Source organism: Ostrea edulis, chromosome 2, assembly GCF_947568905.1.
Source record: "Ostrea edulis chromosome 2, xbOstEdul1.1, whole genome shotgun sequence".
NCBI lineage: Eukaryota > Metazoa > Mollusca > Bivalvia > Ostreida > Ostreidae > Ostrea > Ostrea edulis.
Genome location: NC_079165.1, coordinates 22,870,034 through 22,895,704, shown reverse-complemented (window position 1 = coordinate 22,895,704; position 25,671 = coordinate 22,870,034). Strand labels below are relative to the sequence as shown.

Sequence of the window (25,671 nt, the reverse complement as noted above, 5' to 3'; positions counted from 1 at the left end):
GATCTGTCCTAGTCAAAACCCTAAGGTTACAAAATCCATAATTTTGGTATACTAAGTATCCTATCCTAGTTTTCCTAAATATGCAGTTAGTTTTTATACCATAACGGCAAACATTAAAAAGTCCTTTAAATGATCAAAGACAATCATCACAATAATAATTTTGGCCCCAGCCTGGAACCAAATTTGTTACCCCCCTGGGATCATGAAATTTATCAATTTGGTGCAGGTGGACCTACTCATTTTAACTATCTATTCAGTTTTGATTTAGGTTCAATAGCATTAAAAAAGATATTATTCAAATGTTTTGCACATATACTTACACTATAAAATACCAGGTTTTGGCACTACCTTGGGGCCAGAACCTTCATCCTATGGATCATACATTTTACAATTTAGGTTGAGACCTTTCTGCTCTACATCAACGTGCATTTAGTTTTTCTTATACGTGTGGTTGTATAGAATGTTTTTGAAAAATTGTCAATTTGTGACAGTTTTTGCCCTACCCCCAAGGCCCCAGGAGTCCTAAAATTTACAATCTATGACTCCCTTGTCCCAAAGATGCTTCATACCAAATATGAAAAGAATATAAATAGTAGTTATCAAGGATTTAAGAATGTTCAGTTGTCAATGCAGATGCCAACCAATTGCAATAGGTCACCTGAGCTAAGTGACCTAATGACGAATCGTTTGCAAGAACATTTTTTAAAATGAGTTTTCTATATTCCCTTGCAAATGAAATCCTGCCCATCGGGACCAGAATTTAACCAAGTTAACTTAGCACCGAGAATGCTTTCGAACAAGCTTTTAACTTTTTTTGGCCCAGTGGTTCTTTAAATGACCCACCAATATTATTTAATCATCTCCCCTTAAAAAGAATGTAGCTTTTCCTCTGAACAAAAATTAAATGCCCATCCATCGAAGTATGCTTTGTACGATTGATTGATTGATTTTTTTTCCGCCACTCAACAATTTTTCAGTTACCTGGTGGCGCCCAGTTTTTATTGGTGGAAGAGAGAACCCAGATACAATGTACCTGGGAAGAGACCACCGACCTTCCGAAAGTAAACTGGGAAACTTTCTCACTTACCGGCGCGAGCGGGATTCGAACCCGCGCCGACAGAGGTGAGAGGCCGTGTGATATTGAGCACGATGCTCTAACCGCTCGACCACGGAGGCCCGATGCTTTGTACGAAGTTTGGTTGAAATTGGCCCATTGGTTCACGAGAAAAAGTCAAATGCTCCCGATAATGGCCAATGTCACAAGGACAAATATCTTGGTACAAGTAGAAATATCTTGTCACAAGAAATGCTCATGTGATATATCAAAGCTCTAATATTTACCATTTAGAAGTTATGACCAACGTCAATTTTTTTAAAACTAGGTCAAACTCTAAGATCAAGGTCACAGGGTCAAAACTGTTGGTTCCCTAGAAAAGGTCTTGTCACAAGGAATATTCATGTGAAATATAACAGCTCTAGCACTTACTGTTCAAAAGTTATTAGCAAGGTTAAAGTTTTCTAAAAGTAGGTCAAACTCCAAGGTCAAAAATGTTAGTACACACGAAAAGGTCTTGTAACAAGGAAGGTTAAACTTTAAATATTCATGTGAAATATAAAAGCTCTAGCACTCACTGTTCAAAAGTTATTAGCAAGGTTAAAGTTTCCAAAAAGTAGGTCAAACTCCAAGGTCAAGGTTTAAAAATGTTGGTACCCACGGAAAGGTCTTATCACAAAAATTTTAAACAAATACCCATGTGAAATATCACAGCTCTAGCACTTACTGTTTAAAAGTTATTAACAAGGTTAAAGTTTTCAAAAAGTAGGTTAAACTCCAATGTCAAGGTCACAGGGTAAAAAATGTTGGTACTCGCAGAAAGGTCTTGTCACAAGGAATACTCATGTGAAGCATCATCGTCGGAAACCCACGGCTGATTACGTTTCCTTCCTCCCTCCATCACCGGTGGGTCCACTCATGCCTACTTGCTCGTTCTCATGAATAATTAAGGAGGCAATTTGATTGGGTGCTCATCATATACCCTGAGCGAATTTGTCCAATCAACAAGATGCTTTCAGCCCAATTTTGGTATACAATTCTTGTGATAGCAAAGTTAAATTGATGCTACCTTTAAAAACAGAAGAGTTCCATTACTATAACAATTACTTTGATTGGATGATATTTTTAAAGAACGAGCGAGTAGGAATGATTGGACCCACAGGTGATGGAGAGAGAACCAAGCGTAATCAGCCGTGGGTTTCCGACGATGGTGAAATATCGAAGCACTAGCTCTTACTGTTCAAAAGTTATTAGCAAGGTTAAAGTTTCAGACTTCATTTTGACAGACAGGACAAAAATAATATATACCCCCCCCCCCCCCCCCGATCTTTGATCTCGGGGGCATAAAAATGTTAAAAAGTTTAAAGATATACAGATGAACGGACTGGACTGATCAGAAAAACTCATCAACGGTTTCAGTTCAGGTGAGCTAAAAATTAAACATGAGGCCCATGGGACATATTGCTAGCTTAAGGTTGATCAATCCTCATGTGATGCCATAGGTTTTTGCAAAAACCTTAATAAATCAAACTTTGAGCATGATAGAAATATATCTATCTGAGGAATTTTATTCACTGGATATAATAAAAAATCTGGTAAACTATTAATTCTGAAAAAGTTTATATTTTCCATAGATAATCAATTATTTATGATTAAAATAATTTTGTCAAGGGCAATAATTCCTATGCTGGAATTTCCTCTACTGGATGTCTACTATACATTGGTTTACTTAATATTCACAATTAATCTATACATATTTATGAATTATCAGTTTTTTAAACTGTTGATATTTAAATTTTGTCATTTCAACAAGTTTTTATCTATTTTTCTATTCTGTTTACCTAAAATGTGTGATTTTCTGATGTTGATGTATACTTCTGTTTTTGTATGTCTGACATCTTTAAAAATGTGGCAGAATATATATTTTCTTTGGTTATTAATTAAATTAAACTATATTGAGTGGAAATTAATAGTTTTCCCACTTTTAACCATTAATATTGATAAGTCACATGAGGATGGAGCTACCTTAAGTCACTTGGAGCCATACTTCAAAGATTTCCCAAAATATTCACATGAAAAAATCCCTATTGTGGTCCCACCCTATACCCAGGGCCATGATTTTAACAAACCTGATTCTGCACTATGTAAGGACTAAGGAAGCTTCCACATTTGAACTTCTCAGGCCCAATGGTCTTATGAAGATTTTTAAATGACCCCACCCTATGTTTTGCAATCATCTCGCCTCTGAAGGGGGCATGACCCTTCATTTGAACAAACTTGAATCCCCTTCACTCGAGGATGATTTGTGCCAAGTTGGGTTGAAATTGGCCAAGTGATTCTGTAGAAGATGAAAATGTGAAAAGTTTACCACAATGCCAATGATAGACAACAGAAAGTTTTGATCAGAAAAGCTTTAAAAAAAGAAGAGAAAATGCTTGCTGATCAAACATATAATTATATATTCTGAACATTTTCAGTTGTTACTTTTTGGGACACTGATTATATCGACAAATAGTTGAGTACAAGCATGGTGCCAGAGGCACATGCAAAAAGAAATATCTTGAAGGTAGAAATTTTCATACTATTTTTAAAAAAAAATCATTTATACAAATATACTGGGACTTTTTCTGCAACCTTAAACATCCCCAGGAGTTCTTGTAACACAGATCCAAGGTAAAACACTGGAATTTGTTAACGAACATACGTTTGGTTTATCATTCTGTAGTTTTCTGATGAACTAGCTGTAAATACATATTATACAAGAGTCTGTCTGATTGCAGTGTCTTTTGAATTATACCTGCAGTCTTCTCATACATGTTCAGGACAGAGATGTTATCAAAACGGCACTTTGTTAATGTGTACGGTTCTTGATCACATTGTGCAACAACAACAACAGCATGAACAGTTACATTTTCATCCGAGAAAACTCCTTTGACAACATTTAGGGCCTGACCAATGGTATCTCCTCTGCGAGTAGCACCAGTTGCTACTTGAAATAGGTATAAAGTTGAATTTTCTTTTGATTTTGGAATCTTGGAAGGCGAACATGCCTCATTCTCATTCATACAATACACAAAGTAATCAAATCCCATACAATTTTCAATCTGGGGATAAACAAGAAATGTTTCTGTAGATGCTACTAGCTGTTTCATATAAAGAGCAACCATACCAACATTTTTTTTATGACCTTTCAAATTTTCAGGCATATCTTTCAAAAATGAATCCATAGATAATCTAGGTTTAAAAAAGTTTTGAGGTGGAATAGTCAAAGACTTCTGAATTATACATCTGGTTTGAGGCACATCCATTTTTGTCTCTGCAGGCGTATAAGATGTTCCCAGAACGTTGGTAGGGGGTAAAATAACATACCCTTGTTTTTCTTGACTTTCTACAAACCTCTCAACAAACTCCTTTCTAGCTCCTCCATTTTGAAACATAACAGCAAATATTTTATCCTCATCTGCCTTTTCAAGAACCTCCTCGAGTTTAAATGGAAATCTATTTCGCCAGTCATTTGTTAGAAATGGTACAAGGTGACATACCTTCACATAAACATCGCCTTCATTCAGATCAAGTTCTAACAGCTCGACGTTTTTCAGCAAGCAATCTTTTGTGACTATGCAATATTCCATGTCAAATATGTTGATGGTTATCATCATTTCTTTAGCTTGTTTCTCTGTGAAAATGTATTCACCTTCATCTGGAATGTAGTGCAGAAGAGTAGACGTGTGCAGCCGAAATTTAGCGAGCAGTTCAGTGTCTCCACATCCCTTATAATCGCTTAATATTGCATTCTGTCTCTCTCTGGTATATTTTCCCAATGCTCCTACTACTGTTTTCCCAATACCGTGAAAGGCATACATGATCTCCAATACATGGTGAAGCAATCTAGGTGTCATTATAAAACGCACCGAAAACATCTTGTACACCTGTTCTCCTTTTGCTGAAAGTTCTTTGTCCTGACATCCTTTTGACTGTAACGTACCATTCCATATTTTCATGAAATTCTCCTTATCTAGCTGAAATTCTTTTCCACAATCCAGACAAGCCGTGTGTGCACTCGCTGTAAATCCAGTTTCAATCAGGATAAATCTGTCTACTTTGCTTTCCACTATTCTTTTGATTTTTTTAAGATAATGGTCATTGAATAATGTTACATGATCTATAACAAGACTGCCGCCTTTTTTTAATTTCCCCGAGAAAGCACCAAATTTTTCTAAGTTTTCATCCCATCTTTCAATTTCATTAAGGTCAATGTAATGAATTTTATCATCTTTCTTACTCCTGCATTCCAAAACGTAGTATAACACAGATGACGTCTTTCCTAGGCCCTGGATTCCCGATACGTAATTCCAGAATATCTCACTCTGCCTTATTTTCCTAATGATATTGACAAATTCTCCATGGAACTTAGTTTTTAAGAAGAACCTTCCAGCTTTGAAATGAACAACATTTGCAAACAGCCTTGCTTCTTCATCCTCCTTCACTTGCTGAATGACACTACTATCGAATGTCTCACAGGCATCCACAACCTGAAAACAGAGAAACATCAATTCATTATCATCATTGTCTGTTATGTAGGTCATGTAAACCTAATTAGACTGACATCCAGAAAAATGTGGGGTGGGTGGGACGATTTTACTTTTTAGTTCTTATTTTCTGTAAAAAGAATTTTGGTGACAAAAGCGATTTTTATCAACAGATTAAGGTCGCTCACTACATCTGTTGAAAGAGTTTATCAAAATAAAATATTATAATAATTCAATCATGAAAAACACGATATGTTTTTTTTTTTTTAAAAATGGCCAATTAGGTGGGGATACGGGTTAGAATAGGTCCTAAATACCCCTTGCTTGTCATAAGAAGCAACTAAATGGTGTGGTCCTTTGCATAAGACCACAAAAACGAGGCCCTGTGTCACAGCAGGCGCACAATGAAGATCCCTCAATGCTCAAAGGCTGTAAGCACCAAGCATTGGCCTAAATTTTGCAACCCTTCAACGGCAATGGTGCCGTCTCCATATGAGTTAAAAATTCTCGAGGAAGAAGTTAAATAATATACAATCAATCCATCAGAATGAGGAAAAAAATGCAATTTTGCAGAAAGAGATATTATTTTCAAAAAATTATTTCAATAAATAAAAATAAAAGACACTGGCATATTTGAACTTGGGATCTGTGGGTCAGTAATTCGATACCTTATCAAGTGAGTTGCGCAGATATCGATACCTTAATTATCAAGTGAGCTGCGCAGACATACAAACAAATCGATCGATACAAGTAATTTCACAAAACATTTGAATCGTCATCTTGTGACGTCATGTCATAAAATATAGTAGTCTTGATATAGCGAGTTACCGGTTACCTTAATGCCTTTTGTTTCAAAGATAAATGACAAGAGGATCATGGGCCACATCGCTCACCTGAGCCACACCTTTGCCCTGCTGCTCAGGGTCAACACCAAAGTATAACATGGTCCTGCCATAAAGAATCTATATACAAAAGTAGAAACCCCTACCTTAAATAGCTCAGGAGATATTAAATAGCCCAGGGATAATTTTAAAAGTAGGTCAAACTTCAAGGTCAAAAGATCAAACACCAGTCACAATGTCTTGCCATAAAGAATCTCTAAATATGAAAGCCTATCCTAAAATAGTTCTTGATATACTTTATACTTAGTAGGTTGTGTCTTCTTAAAAGTAGTCTAACTCAGAGTTCAAGGTCACATGGTCAAAGGACATGATATGAAATGAAAGGTCTTGCCATAAGAAATTTATATGCAACATATGAAAGATCTACCTTTATCAGGCTTTTTTAAGGTCTTGATTTTAAGGGTCTGGGCATTACCAATTGAGAAAAATATCGACATTTGCTTGAAATTGGGAAAACATATTCCATAGAAAGAAGTAGGGAGAAAACCAAACCAGGTAATTAAAGTATGATTGGACTTCTTCTGACTTTCAATTTGGTCAAAGCTGACCTCATTCAAATAATCAGAGGCCAAAACATTAGGTTTACTTAACACTTTTGAAGCGAAAATTATAATATGTGCATGAGCCTGTGAAGATTTCTGAACAAAAAAGGCTACCCTGCTTATACATATATTGTATACATTAGTGATTATGACTTGAACATGACTTCGTTTTACCCATAGAAAAAGCTAGCACCACACTAGATGTTCAATATGGGTTAAAACCCTGGTACTAACACAACAAAGTGAATTTCCTATTGAGCAAGCACTGCTGATATTTTTGTATTTTCTACATATAATCCTAGACAAAACCAATTATTTTATTTGTTTGGCATTGGCGACTTGCTAAAATTGGTTCAGTCCGAGGACATTTTATTGATCTTTAAACTCTACTCTTTTCTCGATGTATCAATCTGAAATTCCTGAACGTTGCTGTTTACAGACTATTCAATATTATATTCCAATCACCTACGTGCATCATGATCTGAACAATCTTCATTGTAAACATTTACATGATCTGTTGAGCATGTGCATTACGATAAACATGGCAGGCATACCGAAGGCAAACCAGAGTTGGCTGGAACAGTTTATAACTCTCAGCAACTTTATGAGGCAGGGGGTCTGGGGACTGCCTTGAGGCCCACAGTGGGCAAAACCCCGGAAGCTCCTGATTTTTCAGATTTTATAGGGCTTCAAAAATGTCTCCTATGTAGTAATTTTTACTATTTTTTGTCTTGATAGAGGGAAATTGATAAAATGACACAAATTTTAAGGGTTTTTCGAAAAAATGTAAGTTTTCCCAACCTCCAAAGATTTTGTCATTTATTACTTTGAGAGTGGAAGAGATTATTGCTTCTTTTATTATTTACATTTTTCATAACAAGATACCATGACTTGAAAATTTTAGGGGCCACTGGTTAAAACCGGGGGTTGTTTTAACCGCCCAACCCTGACTGGTCCAAGTTGCAATATTCTGGAGGTTATGGTTTGGTTTGTATCCTGCCTATAAGGTTCTCCTACTAAGTAATGCTGTGGCTTTGACCTTTGACTTCTGACCTTGAAAAACAGTAGTCATCTTCTCATCATGGTGATCAAACATACTTAGTTGTAATATCCTGTAGCTTACAGTTCCGTTTGTATCCTGCCCACAAGGGTTTCCTACTAGGTTTTCCTACTATGTGATACGTAACGACCTTGACCTTTGATCTTGAAAAACACTAGACATCTTCCTTTCATCATGGTGATCAAATGTACCAAGTTGTAAAATCCTGGAGCTTACTGTTCGGTCTGTATCCTGCCCACAAGGTCTGGACACACAGACGGACAACGCCATACCATAATACGTCCCGTCTTCAACGTGAATATAAAAAAATATGTAAACACCTTGTGTAGTAACGTTTTATGATTGGCTGAGTTTGTTAGCCAGTTTATCGAGTCCAAACTATTTCATACCAGGTAATTTCATCTTTAATGTCAAATTCAGCTAATACTCTGAAAAAGGGTACAAAATGTCTCAGGTAGGAGAGAAAAAGGTCGGGGTGCAAATCTTATGTACATGTCACTCTTCCGCTGTCATGGCGAGTGGGAAAAAACGAAGTGCAGAAGAAATAAAAGCAAATAAACAAAGATACGAGTCAGAGAAAGCGTGGAGTCGTTCAATCATGGACCTTTAACAGTCCATGGCTAAAATTTGAAGGTAAAAAAAAAAGTTGTGCAAGTATTGTGAAAAATGTCAGAAACCAAACAGTTTTGCTAGGGACACAGCTATTTCAGATTAGATGCAATTACGTGCCACGAAGAAACCAGCTAACATAAGGTCGCAAAATGTATTTGCGAACGTCCTGAGATTATAAGGACTCACAAGCAGCAAAGACGTTATTTCAAGTTCTGAAAAGGAAAGGAACCAAAAAAATTTAAATGATATTAAATGATAGGATCAATTAGGCCACATTTAAAAATATGTTTGTTTCCCCTCTCCCGACCCTAAATTTCAGAGGAAGGTCGGTAGGTAGGTAAAAAGTTTTTTTTTTAGCTAGCAGAATTTTATTTATTATGAAATTCCCATAACCATTAACAATGCCCGATACCAAACGTCGTGAAGCACATCATCCATGTTTCCTCATCAAACTCGTATAGTCAGTTCTCGCGTAAATTCTGCTTTGATTGCCACGTTTTGCAATTAGGGAAGGTGTCGATATTTTGGACAGTACTTCATGTATTTTGGAAATGCTCATTATCTAACCACTAAACTTAGGCATTGGACTACATGTATACATATTGGTTGATTCGACGAACATTGGGTTTCATCAGAATTTTCTCTGCTATTAATGCCACATACTAACACTTAAATAAAGTTAGGGAGAATGTTGCAACTATGGACAATGGTGTTAGTTTTGGACACATGGTGTTATAAAATTGGTAAACTCAGTTGCTGTCTTTTATTTATGGTTCACTGACATTTTATGCTTTTGTTTTTTGCACATATAATATCTTAATTTATATATGATAGTGATTTTAATTATATTTTTAAATGATATCGGTAGATCTAGTTTACCAGAAAACGTTTCAACGGGACTTGATTTTGCCGATCAAACAAAATGGATGTTGACATCAACCAATCAGAGCTTAGTTACACATGTGCATATAATTACATGTAGGTGTTTTCCAGTTTGTAAATATAGCATTAGTTTAGAAATAAGTTAAATTGAGAATGCTTCTGATTGACTGTCAAAAATATCGCATCCGTCCGAAATATCAACACTTTCCCCTACTGAAGAACACAACTTGCACACTCACTAGGGATTCCCCGAATTCTCTTGTTTCCTCGCTCCTCGTGTAGACAACATTTCTCCATCTCGATCTTGCAGATCACTAGTCCGAATTGCGAGCCGAATTCAATGTTAAACTCACTTGTAACTAATCAATAAAACAATGATTCTTGTACTTATTAATATCGATTAAAAGAAAATATCAATCCAAAATTCGATATTAAACAGAAGCCAACAATTGTAGTCCACCGAATTTTCACCATTTGAGCAAACGAGTCTCGTGACTCAAAACAAAGCTCGACAGTTTGATAAAATGTTTTCAAGAGACTGTTTATGTGATGAAAGAACCCATACAATCGATATTAGTAAGTACAAGAAGAATCGTTTTATTGATTAGTTATGAGCTTAAAATTGAATTCGTCTTGTAAGTATTTGAAATCAGCCAGAGAATGCCGCCTCCAGCTGGAGGCGGCGAAATTTCTAGATTTCGGACCAGAACACCTCCTGTATTCGTATCATTATTTTTTAATTTTGGATCGAAACCAAAGAAGATATAGAAAATTTTTGTCATTATAAAATATTGATCTGCACCAGAAACGACCTTGAAATTTTCTTAAAAAAAAAAAAAAAACTTCACCAGAATGGCGTAATAAAAACTTATGGGTCGGTGTGAATTTTCAGACTCGGTCGGGCGAGGGGAAACAAACAATATTTTTATTTTGGCCTTATATGATAAAGATTTGTCATACTATTCTATTGATATACGGCCTAGATAAGCTTCAGTACTAATTTGAAAACGCTAAGAATTGAAATTCCCGCTATTCATAGGCTGCCATAATGTGAAACTCTTTTGTATTCAAGACCACAAAAATCAATAATTTTGACGTTGTACCATCTGTTCCGGTTTTGATAAGATTCTAGGATCATTAAAGATGTGCATGTGGTAGATCTTACGAATAAATAGGTTGATGCCTTCCTGTCAAGCAGTGAATTACACTATTGCGAAGGGGAGATGTGAAAAAAGTTGTAGTTGTTTTTTTCGAAATTCCCAACCCAACCAATCCATTTGAAAAGAAAACACTATGTAAACTGTGGATCCATCATTTGCGTAATTAATGTCAAGTTGAAGTTCGAGACATTTATATGAAGAATCATTTACCGTCTGCCTGGTCTGCGGCTCGACTGAGCGTCTTCTTTTTTTAATTTCTTGAGAAAGAACTGGCTCAATCTATAGGGCTCCAAAATTAACTGTTCATGACTTGTCATGTTTACAGTTCTATTAATGAAATAAACTGGAACAGAAGGTGTGACCTCATAAATTACACATAAATGGCCACTCTCTTAGCGGCGGGTAATTTAAAATACATGATAGATTAATATTGATTTAATTGTTAAGCAAGGATTTTTGTAGTTAAAGACTGTCATTTACGTTATTAGTAAGTAATACTGTATTCATAAAAGTAACAATGTGGTTTGGGTTGCCTTTCCCTATAAACAATATCAGTTCGACACACTTGCAATCTTGTTCAGAAATTGTCAAGTAATTGCCAAGAAACATTTGTCTTTCCGTACATCAGTGCTCCAAGTCACATCTGCTATCAGGTCGCAAAATATTTCTGGTCGCCATTTTCAAAATTCTCAGAGAAAGATAATTATCAATGTTAATTAAGAGAATTTTGAATGCCTCAATTTTGGCTATGCCTAAATGTGAAGCTTTGAATATTGTTCAATATAACGTCAATAATGTAAAGATTAATTTAAACTAGTGTGTGATTTGATATCTACAGAAACTAGGTATATCTTAAGTGAAATATACTTACACACATACTGATTTAATAGTTTCAGACCGATTGAATGTTGGATCGGATCAGTCAATGTTTGAATCGGCCTGCAGTCATTTCAAACATCTCCTTGATCTGGAACTGACAGTGTGATGCGGAACTGACCTATGAACTCGATTATGGAAAATTATGCAAAGAGCAGTGATATTTACAACAATTTTCTAATTAATAATTTATTTTTCATTTGAGTAACTTCTGATCTTCTCACAAGACGATTGAAACCTACATTATCTTCATGGATTATAACGCTAGCAATCATTAATGAAAATGTGATCTGGAACTAGGCAAATGACTGTAGCTTAGGCCAAAATTAATTAAGGTTGATCGTCATAGGTTTTTGCAAAATCTTCATTTAATTAAATTTTGCACATGATAGAAATATATCTTTCAGATGAATTTCATTCACTGAATAAAATAAAAAATTTGGTAAACTTTTGATACTGAAAAAGTTTTTATTTTCCATAGATAATCAATTATTTATAATTTTAAAAATGTTGTCAAGGGCTCCTATGCTCGAATTTCCTCTACTGCATGTCTATGACACAATGATTTCCCTAATATCCACAATTAATTTTTATATATCTATGAATTAGCAGTTTTCTTAAACTGTTCACATTTAAAATTTGTCATTTCAGCAAGTTTTTATTAATTTTCATTATTCTGTTTAAAGAAAATGTGTGATTTTTTATGTTAATATAAATCTGTTTTTGTATGTCTGACATCTTTAAAAAGGTGGCAACATACACATTTTCTTGGGTTATTGATTAAATTAAACTATATTGAGTGGAAATTAATACAGTTTTTCCACTTTTAACCATTCATATTGATAAGACACATGAGGATCGATCCACCTTATATGCACGTGTTTCTGAAAAGTATATATGTAACATAAAAGTTTTGTTTAAGAAGCAGACAATTTAAAAGTGGAAAAGAAGTGCTAGGAAATGCTCTGGCAGAATGCAGGATTTTGCACCATTTACAGCAGAGCTTCTGGGGGCGTATGCGGCCCCCAACCTATTGGGAGTAACCTTTAAATCAGCTCTTTTTTGTCATTTAAAATCGGATCTCAGAATGGCGAAAACAATGACTAGACCTTGGAAAACAAGTAGTACATGCACAAAAAGCATTTTCATGTATAAAACTGTCTCAAGATCTCCCCAAGATGTTAATATGTACACAAGCAAGAGATGTACATGGGGGTGGGGTGGAGATTGTGAAAAGTATTTAAAAAAGATTAAGTGCTAGAACCTCACCCCTTCATAAATTCTTGGATCCGCCTACGAGACTGCACTGGCTAGTATGGTAAAAGTATATGTGACAGTTTAATTTACCTCCACCTAAAATATTTAAACTTTCTTTCTGTATGGTACTCAGCGATTTTTTTCCTTATATAACTGGTACCGATAAACAATACCATTCCCAATGCCAAAAACCATTGATTTTTCCCAATTTTGAGACTAGAAAATTCCCAATTTGTTCGATTTTGACGCTGAAAAAAATCAGAGTACTTTAATACTTTTTAAAAAAATATTTTCGTACCGTGTGACGAAAGGGCGTCTAATGTGATTTATATATAAATATTTACAAATTACAAGTGCATTTAAACAGTTGAAAGTTTAAAATGGTCGGATACTCGGATACTGATGGACTGGATCTGATCTGGCATGGTTGTATTGAAAATTCGCGCATTGATACAGTTGATTAACGCTATACTACCCAGGGATCCGATGTTTGCAAGCTAAATTTCGTCATGGGGTAGAATACGTGTACACACACTAATGACACTTGCATTTAGGATTCTTACCTGTATACAGAAGTCTGACATAGCTGCAGCTGAGTTCCCGCGAACAAGTGGTATCGGTATACATTTGCGTTTATGAAAATAGCCGAGTAGATACGAAGGGGGGTAATCGGTAATTGTAGTACGGCTAAAAGCCGAAATTATTGGGGGGGGGGTAAATAAAATGGCACAAACTTTTTTTGAGTTTGTCATCTATCAAACAAGAATCATCTAACTTTTTCTTAGACTTACGAACGCACTGAACCAGAGTTTTGAACAATTCAAAAGCGCTAAATCTAGTACGTTTTTAAGGGTCCCGCTTTGGGGAGTTGCTAGTCTGTTCCTGTCCCTTTCCCACAATTCCGTTCAGACAGTAGAGAGTGCGCAAACATAATTGTGGGAAGAGGACCACACTAGGAAGTTGCATGCTTTTGCAAGCACTCGACTCAAAGTAGTACAGACCTTATCACTTATCAGAATCCTCCACATCTGATTCTTACTTAGATATTTTATTGAAAATAGATATTAGTTAACGACAGACTAACACCTCAACTTTATGACAAACGGGGTGATTTCGGTTGCTCCGTCGTTAATTTCTCATATTTATTCATTCCGCCATTATCACCAGTCTATTAGAATTAGATGTTAGATCCGCTCACATACTCGCTACACAAACATCTACATGAAAAATTAACCAATTTTATCGCTACAAAGGCGGAAGTTTCATCGGCATTCAATGAGAATCCTCATTATATACTGCATTTGTTACTTATTAAAGATTATTTCGGTGATTCTATGTACCGGATGGCGACCGATGAAGAAATGGAAGCGACTAATTCTAATTAAAACAGCTTTGAAGATATTTGATCTCGAGGCTTTGAAAAATGATAAAGAACAGACACTTAAATGTCTTCTCTGTTGAAGTATACATGAAAAGATCCCTTGATGTCGCCATAGTTTAAAAATCACGCGATAAACAAGTCACGATCGCGGGTGCCGCCATTTTTTGTCCTCCGTACGTAAACAACCGTGTTCGATAAATTCAGTTATATATATGTATAGTTACTGCTGACGCTTAGAGTTTCGTGAATTACTTACAGCGATTCCCATTGGTTCTCGATAGGTCACGTCAGTCATGCATTTTAATGAGCTATTGAGTTAATATCGGCGTTGTGTCCGACGACGGAGTACTCCCTGCTTGTCGTCAAAGGCGACTAAATGGGACGGTCACTCGGATGAGGCCGCAAAAAATGGAGGTTCCTTGTCGCAGCAGATGTGGAACGATAAAGATCTATCCTTGTTCAAAGACCGTAAGCCCCGAGCATAAATTTTGCAGTCCTTCACCGGCAATGGAGACGTCGCCATGTATAGGTGAAAAAAATTCCCGAGTGTGACTTTATACAATAATGTACAACCAATCATCGCAGTCAACTATTTTTAGAATGAGAAAACACTAGAAGTGGTTATCCGATTGTAAATACCATTAAATACACGAAAAGGGCAAAAGAATAGTGTTGATCATAAACATGGACGAAGACCAAGTATTTTAGGTGTTGAACTTGGCCAAAGAAGCCACAATTTCATTATAAATGGCCAAGCCGGTTGTGCAAAGATTTACATCAGCACAAAAATAATGTTTTAAGAAAAATAACCAACAGCTAGAGCGTTTGGTAGGTAATTTTTTTCAAAGAAAGCCCGAAAGAACCATGACAGCACAGTTGACATTATAACTATATTTATAGTATTGGCTAACGTAATATTTCATCCATCGTCGCTAGCCACGGTTTCTGAGTCCGGAGTACCTATCCTACCTCAAACCGTGGCTGCATGTGCAGAGAAACCCTCGATTTTTGAAATGAAACAATGATTTTTTTTTACCAATCACAGTCACGATATCAGATTTCCGATATTTTAATGGCTGTGCGCACTCCTAAACACGTGCAGTATTTGTTTACAAGTAATAACAGACAAAAAAGGCTGCAGATCTCTGTTTACAGAAGCAAGTAAAGTTTATAAGTATTTCTTAAATGAAATCCAAAGTGGTTACGCTTGTAAATTCTGTATTAATAAGCTTATTCGTATTCTCAAACTTGATGCGGAAATTCAGGATAAAGTGGATGTGTTGAAATCTGCATGAAAGACTAGAGTTGGTGTGCCTACGCATATTATATGGTAAATTTATTACACCGGTGAAGTCAACAAAGAAGCGTCCTTTAGTTACAACAGCTAAAATATGTCCAGTTTGTTCTCAATCGACAATCCTCATATTATTCTTGTACCGTGGGGATCCGGGTTAGAATAGGTCCTCAGTACCCCTTGCTTGTCATAAAAAGGCGATTAAATGGGGCGGTCCTTTGAATGAGACCGTAAAAATCTAGGTCCCGTGTTACAGCAGGTGTGGCACGATAAAGACCCCTCCCTGCTCAATGGCCATTAAGCGCCAAACATAGGCCTACATTTTGCAGCCCTTCTCCGGTAATTGGTGACGTCTCCATATGAGTGAAATATTTCTCGAGAGGGACGTTAAACAAAATACAATCAATCAATCGGATTGTTCTGCTACGAGCACGCAATGACCTCCGAATAATTTTCTTTCCACCAAAAAATCATTGGTTGACTAATGAACATAAATATTCATGAAGTTGAAGATTGTTAAAATCATACAGCCACGGCATTTGACGTAGTGTAAACGGAAACAATGGGCGTGGCTTGCTATGATGTATTTTATCAAGCCCCTTCTATGTGTTCAGATCCAAATTCGCTCATAAAAATCAAAATAGTACTATTTTGGGTAATTGATAAAAGAATCAAAACCTTGTATGTTATAAGATGAAACAAATATCATGACAACAAGTGTAGCACTTGTGTATGCATTGCAAACATTATCTTGTGTACAGTGCACATTATGATAATAATAAGGAAAACTACCCTCTTCCAACCCCCATCCACCCATATACTCCATATCAAATTACGAATCTACAATGATAAAGTTTTAATGATAAAGTTTTTGGTGTTTCCAATAATTTTTCCAGATATGGGAATTGATATCCACTTAATATAAATCACCATTTTCCCTTTCTTTGGTATTTTTTGACATCCAAGTAATCAAAGAGAAACTAGAGATTGTTTTTATGCAAAACAAATGTCTCCCCAGATCCCCAAATTGGAAGTGCCCTAAACGACCCCGCCCCCCTTGCACTGCATAGTATGGGAGATAAAGCATAGACAAGGAACATAGAGATTATGAACTCCAATAAGCCATATAGGAAAAATGTTTGCAAACTGTTTTACACCCTCCACCCCTCAGATCCACTATAACTTTAAGGATAACAATTGGATCCTCCCGTCCCTACAATATACACAAATTATCAAGTCTAATGGATAAGCCAATAGGAGAAGAAGGGTTCACAAGCTATTTTACATCCTCCACCTGTCTTAAATCCACTATAACTTTTAGGAAGATAATTGCACCTTCTTGTCCCAACAATATGCACATCTACAAATAGCAATGAAGCATTGTACAAATAAATAATTGTTTATTCGGTATATACATACATACAAACAATACAAACACACACACACACACACACACACACACACACACACACATATATATATATATATATATATATATATATACCAAGGATAACCGACGAAAGCTTGAAAGCTTATTTCCAACGGGGTCTTTTGATGCACGGATGTTTGCGCTAGGGGGTCTTTTATGTGGGAGGAAGCCGGAGTACCCGGAGGAAACTCACGTGTCCGAGTGGGCGACCGCCATACCCTCTCATATACAACCACTGCCGATCACGAGGATCGAACTCGGGTCGCAACTGTGAAAAGCGAGAGCGCTACCTCTGCGCTACTCGGATACAAAGTTTCAAGTCTATCCAATAAGCCATATAGAAGGAGAAGCGTTCACAAGATTTTGTGACAAACAGACGGACGGACGGACACAAAGTACAAAAAGAATATGTTTCCCCCTGGATGAGGGGCAAAAGGAGAGACGTAATTTCCCCTATCTTCCATGCAATTGGCCTAATCTGAACACCATTGTACTATTATCGACATAAAAGCGTGCAATTGAGGGTTTCAAAATCATAGTTTATCGACCATTCAAAATATATATGGTAACATGCGTTTATTAATGGTAAATATCTGTTGAACACTCACCTCAAATTGTTTCAAGTATGACAGATTTTTTTTTACAGTAGGTCAAAGTATGGTATATTTTTTGAGATTTTTCTCTCATGTAACCTTCGTTACTGAGTCCTTGACATGATAATATTTAAGATAAACATTAATTTTCCATGTATTATTCCATAATTTGTATTGGAATTGACTGAGCATATATTTTTCTAATTTGCGAAAGACAATAAATACAGATTTTCAAAGAAAATATTTAATCAACACAACAAGAAATTATCTGCTGTAAAAGTCAGCAATAAGATTTTAAGAGCGCAAAATAAACGACTAGATATCACTTTCAATATCTTTGAAATGGCAAAAAATAAAATTGATTCACAAATATTCTCGAACAGTTCAATATGTATGAAACATGAAAACAAAAGACTAGCAATAGATATAGAACGATAGCTTTTTTGTATGTAAATGAAGTAGCGCTATAATTATGTAACGTATGTTTCAACACTTACACAACAGTACATCCATGAAAATATTGTGCCAAAACGATGCCACCATCGGTTATTCTTTACGATTGATGTTGCAAAATCATAACGACATCACTTAATTCAATGGAAATACCAATTTTAATAGAAATATAACGTAGACAAGCAAAATTTTTTTACCAAATGTGTCTTTTCTTCTGAATTTGTTAATTTGCAATAAATGTGCGATTAAAACAAAAGTGATAGATTGATGTTTCGCTATTTAAATGCTCATTATTCTTATAGAAATAACAGACACATGTTTTGAAACCTGGATTGCTCTTTGTTATAATAAACAATGAAAGTAACGTATGTTTCTTATTTTTCCTTTCATTACTATAAACACATCATTTCTATTCAAAAAATGGAAAGAATCATATGTACCCATTTCTAACAATCTGTTTACAATAATAATATAAAGAAAATGTTTAATTTCCCAACATTTTAATTAAACGTATACCGAATCTTATGTTTTTGTTGCTTATTTTGGAATACCTTTCCATAGAAACTGTCAGTATAATCCACCACGCGGTGTTATGAATGAATATTTAACGATGTCCCCTATTAATTTTGAGGTCAAAAGGACAACGGTTAAACTACTCTGGACATACGCTATTGTCCGTTGAGAAATCTTTCCTTGGTAGACATCAAACTTGAAACACTGGTGCCCCTTATGAATAGATGACCCCCATTGGATTCCAAGTCACAAGGTCAAAGGTCATACAAAATTACTCAAATGACTAGTTGCTTATAAGTATTTTGAGAGACAAAACTTACATGTATCATTATGGTAGCCTTTGACCGGTAGTTAAACCTTTATTTTCACTGTCTATACAGACATTCTACCTTTTCAGTATTGCCACAAGGGGAGCATATAATATTATTTCTAAAACATTTTTTCATGGTTGCTCTTATGTTTTAATACATTTTTTTTCATGGTAGTTATTCTGTACTTCTACTCTCACAAGCGCCATTTCTGAAAAAAATAAATAAAAAATTAAAAACAAGTAGAATAATATTACGTAACGGAATTTGTGGTAACATATGTTACACTCAGATAAAATATTTTTGAATGATTTCTCTATAAGATTGCATAGAACAATCATCAGAGATTAGTCCCTTCATTTCTAAGATATATTATGAAAAGATGCTGAATTCTAGCAAATTGATAAATGTAGAGTTACATAGTTACATGTATCATAAATAGGACAGGAGCAGAGGAAAACATGGCCTGTATTTCTTGCAGAGGATATCTGTATATGCTAGTGAATACGGGAACAATTATACATTTGTTTCTTCATAACATAGTTGATATTCAACAAACATATCATTAATGATGATATTTTGTCAATATGTAGTTCAATATTTGATGTCGAATCAAGCATTTCATTAAGTAGCATACGTTACTTTGAGTAACGTATGTTACCAGCATTCTACTCAATGTAATTCTTACACCAGAAGAATTTCGAGATATTTGGAATACGATATACATTCTTTGATATCAGAAGAACAAATTCAGACCAAAACATTTCATCTGCTTAATCAATATTGTATATCAAACATTGCAGTTGTTGTAACAGTACTTACCGTAAGAGAAAATTAATCCTAATTCTCAAAGTTTAACACGTATTGACTTTCAAACTCAAATGTTCATAGTAGACGTTCATGTCGTATACCACATCATGCAGAGAGAGAGCAAAAATACGCTGGAAATTGTTCTATCATTCCCTTTAATTAATTTCTCGGTAACGAATGTTACATCACGAATGTTACATCTTGACACGTTTGTCAAATTTCAGACCAACCAATGACTTCTGCAAAAGAAATGTTTATATTTTCATTCTCTGTACACTAGGAGATTTTCATAAAAGGGGTAACATTTGCTCTGCAAATACGTTTTCATAAAAAAAATTAGTGTATCGTATGTTACATTTCTAAAATCAGAATTCAAAATTTTGAGAATATGATGACTTCTTCTCAATGCCACATCCAAATATCGCTTGATGAATATTTTCACACAGTTTTTGAATATTTTAGCGCCAAAATAGATCAAAAACATAAAGATAATACGAAATCTTTGTCCATACATTGGGTGTTTAATTGACCCTATGATCACATAATATAATCTGGCGACATGGAGTAATATATACACCACTGCTTAAAATCATACGCAAAAGTTGTTAAACTTTTATTGAATGAAAATTTAGGAAATACAAATGATATTAACGCAAAGAAAATTTAAAAACACGCTCTCAGATTTTTATATTTGTTTGTTCAATTTTAAAAATTGAGTCGGCGACAGTCACGTACGTTACAAAATTAGGGTATCTACGCTTCCTACCAAGTTTATAAGTAAAGGGGAAATAAAAAGTATACCATGCCTAGGGAGGCTATGGGTCCATGAATGTATAGCACACAAAATATATGATTTGGTATAGCTTATTTTCTAATAAAGTGCCGGCGACATCGATTGCACGCTTTTATTGACTTTGAGTGGAAATTCTCTTACCTTTTCATGTAGCTACATGTAAATTCGGAAGACCTCTTATCGGGGTTTTTCCATTCAAAATTAGTTGGTTGCGATAGAAATATCTCAGCACCACACCTTCCGTTCGTTATAGGTGAAGAGATTAAAACGATGAAATTGAACGGCGTGAAGAAATTATTGCGCACCAAATAGCGATGCATTTAATCCAAGAAGCATTGATCAGTAGATTTAGAATGACCGTTCTTTTTCAGTTTGTACATGTGGGTGCATTATTGTTACCCTTTCGATAGGATTTCTCGGCAAAGTGCAGATTTTTTTCGAAATGTCGCCGGCTGAATTCACACCTTATTCATATATTATGATCGGTGACATGGCATTTTAAAAAACGGTTTCTGTGCGAGATTTGTGTATTCCATTTAAATAAAACACTCTGAAGTTTAATATTTTGTGAAAAATACACCCGAAATACCATTCAAAAATACAAGGAGAGAGGAAGTAGACCGGAAGTCCTGGACACAAACCCCTGTGCGTTTACTTGATCACGTTGGGTGTGGTCAGTCAACAGGGGATGCTTACTCCTCTTAGGCGCCTGATCCAATCTCCGATATATACAGGGCTCCGTAATTGCCCAACTCTTAATTTTGTATTCCTTATGTAAAACTTATACGTTACCAATGTTGATGCACCAGATGCGCATTTCGACAAATAATGTCTCTTCAGTGATGCTCAAGCCGAAATGTTCGAAATTACAATAAACTTGTAAGACCTAAAAGGAAAACTAGAGTGCCAAAAACTGGAGCCAAATTCGTCCAAGGATAAGAGCTATGCATGAGGGAGATAATCCTTAATTTTGAAAAGAATTTCTAAATTCTATATTACATATGCAAAGTTAAGACCATTTGACGATTTCTTCAGCACTTGGATAAACCCTGGCCACCCCAGGTAAATAACATCTATCTTAATTTGGTTACGTCTACTTTTACAGTAATCGTACGGTCACGAAATGGGTCTTTGAATAAACCGCTCTTGCAAGTATGGTGCATTTATACGTGCAATTGTGTCACCCATTAATTCTTATTTGTGTAAAGCTGTGTATTTTCTTACTACCATACCTTGCCATAAGTGTAAAGGATTACCTGCTCTTACTCACTATCCATGTAATTTCAATTTAGAATCAAAAGCATCAAAGAAGATGTTTTAAATGTTGTATTACTCATAAACATTATATACCAAGTTTGCTCCCGTCCTGGAGTCAGAACCTCTACCCCGTGGTTCATGAAATTTACAATTTTGGTAGGGGACTTCCTCCTCTATATCGTGTATGCATTTAGTGTTCCTTAAAGATATACAGTCGCAGAGAAGAATATGCATTTAGTTTTTCTTACAGATATGCAGAAGTAGAGAAGAGGATTTTTTGAAAATTGGTCCATTTGTGACAGTTTTTGTACCGCCCCAAGACCGTTAGGGTTGTAGGAGTCCCGAAACTTTCATTTTATGTCACCCTTGTCCCAATGATGCTTCATGCCAAATTTGAAATGAATTCAAGTGGTTTTGATTCATTCATCCCTTGGGAGATTACGACAATGAAAATATCACAAACATTATACGTTACATTACATGTAGAGAAGAACAAAAACAGTATGAAGAAAAGAAGGAAAAGGTTAAAAATGATAAACTATATACAAATTAGAAAGGAAATGAAGGAAGATACGTAATTGCAAAGCTGAGCTTCCCTGAAATGACTACTAGTAATTCCCAGTTGAGCCAATGTTCTGTTGTGGTACTAGTGAGCTGCAACCGCGCGAAAAAGCCCGCAGTCAAACAAACGAGAAGAGATATACATAACAATCTAGTTTGTCAAAACAATCTATCATTGAGTCCAATTCTGTCTGACGTGTTTCATACCGATTGTTAGACCGTTCTTGGCACACTGATTTTGACTACGGATAATTTACCTGATTATGATACAGGGCTCACTGCGTGTGTAACCGGTCGACAGGGAATGCTTACTCCTCCTAGGCACCTGATCCCACCTCTAGTGTGTCTAGAGGTCCGTGTTTGCCCAACTATCTATTTTGTATTGCTTATAGGAGTTTGAGATTGATCACTGTTCGTTTATCTTCATCTTTCATACTCCGTCTTCTGTACAGGAGTAGAAATGTGACCAAGAAAAACTATGTACAGCCCGTATTCTGTGAGCTGTCATAACTTGCCATGAAGACGTACATCAAAAAAGCTCCTACCACTGATTACGAATGGATCCAGTGGGTGAGCAGGAACAGGAGAAGTGAAAGAAAGCATCGATGAAAGGAACTCCACATACTGAATAGTTAGAGGGCACAGAATTTGTATTTACATGTGTGTTGGACTGTTTGTACACTGTTTGGCAACAAACTTGCATAAGATTATTTCATTACAAGAGGTTGGAAGCTTCCAACTATCTGTTTTGTATGAGGGAATATTTGAATAAACTGGATCAAGTCAGTACCAGAAGTAATTCGATTTTGTTTATCAAGTTCGTGTGATAGATTGACAATCTTTTTCCAAGCACATTGATTCGGAAAATATGAAAGGGGAAGATAACGAAAAGTGATAAAACCAATAACTCCTATAAGCAGTACAAAATAGGAAGTTGGGCAAACACGGACTTCGGGATATACCAGAGGTGGGATCAGGGGACTAGGAGGAGTAAGCTTACCTGTCGCTTTATATCTTGATCAGGTAAACGGAGTTATCCATTGTCAAAACCAGTGTGCCAAGAACGGTCTAACAATCGGTATGAACAAGTCAAACAGCATTTAACCCAATGATAGGTTGAATTGGCAACTAGATTGTTATAACGACCATTTAATTCGCGAAATGCTGACTTAGACGAGACTGTTGAAATCCCTGCACCATCAACTTGTTTGTCAGTAGCTTGCTTCGATTTAAAACTGATCATACATGTACGCAAAAACAAATATCCATCATAATCTGTAACTATGGTAGCAGATCATACAGTTGTAGGAAAGCCACAACACTCGGGGTGAATCCTGTTTGCTTTTCGGATAGGTCGTGTAAAAATGAAAACAGGCAGGTCAAAATACTTTTTTCGGTAAAGTATTAGAATCCAAACGACAAAGTCACAGTCGTCCTAGAAATGGTAGGGTTTTTGGTGTTTACATCGAAGAGTAATTCACAAATATCTGATCTACACCTTCTTGGTAATTTAAGTGTATTCTTACACACAAAACGTTGAAAAGTGTCAAGGTGTTTATGATCCTGTGATCTTCACGAACAAGATGTTTCAGATTTTACATCCATAGTGTACAGATGTCAACACAATTCATTTATAAAGATGGGACATGGTGATTGGATTCGGGTGCTGGTAACGTAGATCAGATACCACAAAGACATATTTTCTAAGCACGCATAATTTTGACGCGTTAAATTGAAAACGCCAAGTATTTGAATTGCGGTATGCTGTGTCCAATAATTAGTTTTGGAGAGGCGCAGGGGATAGTGCAATACATGCTATGTCAAAAGTTTGTGTTCGTTATGTTGAACGCGAGCGGGAGAGATACACCGCAGGGTTTCTTCGGAAAGTGGTGGTAGTGCTGAATGGATAGGTGTCAGTGAGTTTGACGCGTGGATGCCCAGAGATTAGATTTTCTGAGCAGCTATGTTGTCTAAAGAGTCGGATTGGGAGTTATGGCGGATGGTACTACAAAGCTCTGCAATCTCACCCGGGCAACGGTTTTCTGATATTATAGACCTTTTGGGATGCTCGTCTACGGTACATGCGTACGTTTTATCTAGACTGAACGTGCTTAATCGTATTTCTAAGTTTAGTCTTATTTTGGCTAGTCTTTTAAGTTCATTATTTGTTGTTTTTTATAAATTCGTCAGTCATCAATATGTGATTTTCCACGTTTGATACTGTCGGCTGAGTTTCTGATAAGAGTCATACATAGAAAATCTTGTTGTGGCCTCAGCTTTGAGACATTTATAGTCTAACTGCAGTTGCTCATGTTTTGTGAGAAGCGACCGGGTATCTAATTTAAGATTTTTAAATAGATTTGTTTTTAAAACCTAACAGTCACTATTTGTAACAGAGATTGCATGGTGATCCTTAGTTCAACAGTACAAAGTTGATTTTTGAGCTATCGGTGCCAAAGGATGGATTTTTGTTTCTGTTGAAGACATTTTCTGTGCCGAGTTTGTCGCCTTTGGCAAACCTGTACAGAATAAAACAGTCTCTGGCATAATTTACCAACTAGGGCGTATTTTTGTCGATTGTGTGTTTATAAGATTCCCCCATGGACAAATTACGTCGACCTTTCGTTCCTTTGTATCGTACACGTACACGTATGTGTGTTTCGATACAAGCATAACATCACACTTTCGTTGTTCGAACACATATCTATAAGCTTCCCTTTGTATTTATATTAGTAAGTTTCTAAGTTTTTCATCTAAGTATTCTGTTTGATTGAATACTTTATCATTACTAGTAGGAACCGATTGTGAATCGTACACAGCCTAATTGAGAAATATGCTGTCGTTCATACCGTAAGAAATACTCACAGAACTCATGGGTTGGTAAATAGATAAGATTCCTGAGTCGTTAGTCTCCCCAGAATTATCACAATTTAGCACATCTGTTAGTAAAACATTTGCACTTTCTGCAGCGCTCACACAGTTACATGTGCACGGAATCCTTCGTCAGTACAATGTCCGCTGCTGGTAGCCGCTCTGGAGTCAGAACCTCTACCCACGGGATTATGAAATTTACAATTTTGGTAGAGGCCTTCCTGCTCTACATTGCTCTTCCTAGACACCTTACCCCACGTCTGGTATATCCAGGGGTCTGTGTTTGCCCAACTCTTAATTTTGTATTGCTTATAGGAGCAATGAGATTGATCACTGTTCGTTATCTTCATCTTTCCATCGCGTCATGCAATTATATAGGTTTTCTTACAGATGTGTGATTGTAGAAAAGATGCTTGAAAATTGGTTAATTTTTGTCCCATCCCAAAAGCCCCTGGGGTGCAGGAGTCCTCACATTTACAACTTATGTCAACCTTGTCCCAGTGATGCTTCATACCAGATTTGAAAAGAATTGGA

General features: G+C 36.0%; 1 protein-coding gene and 1 long non-coding RNA gene across 2 annotated transcripts; both read right to left on the bottom strand.

The window, feature by feature from the left end:
- Positions 1-3,489: 3,489 nt before the first annotated feature.
- On the bottom strand, positions 3,490-13,525 carry LOC125681540 (uncharacterized). The gene is made up of 2 exons (XM_048921686.2): positions 13,438-13,525; positions 3,490-5,586 (listed from the first exon to the last, which is right to left on the bottom strand). Exons 1-2 carry the CDS (start codon positions 13,456-13,458, stop codon positions 3,769-3,771), a joined length of 1,839 nt encoding a protein of 612 aa, XP_048777643.2. The 5' UTR covers positions 13,459-13,525; the 3' UTR covers positions 3,490-3,768.
- Positions 13,526-18,163: 4,638 nt separating this feature from the next.
- LOC130052175 (uncharacterized) lies at positions 18,164-20,343 on the bottom strand. The gene is made up of 2 exons (XR_008800552.1): positions 19,668-20,343; positions 18,164-19,056 (listed from the first exon to the last, which is right to left on the bottom strand). It is a non-coding gene; the product is annotated as an uncharacterized LOC130052175 (long non-coding RNA).
- Between the last annotated feature and the right edge of the window lie 5,328 nt (positions 20,344-25,671).

What these genes read in the sequence shown, in the direction of transcription:
- LOC125681540 (XM_048921686.2), bottom strand. Translation starts at nt 13,458, where the DNA reads ATGTCAGACTTCTGTATACAG. An exon ending in TGTCAGACTTCTGTATACAG is followed by an intron (nt 5,587 to 13,437) that starts GTAAGAATCCTA and finishes CTCTGTTTTCAG; the next exon opens with GTTGTGGATGCCTGTGAGAC.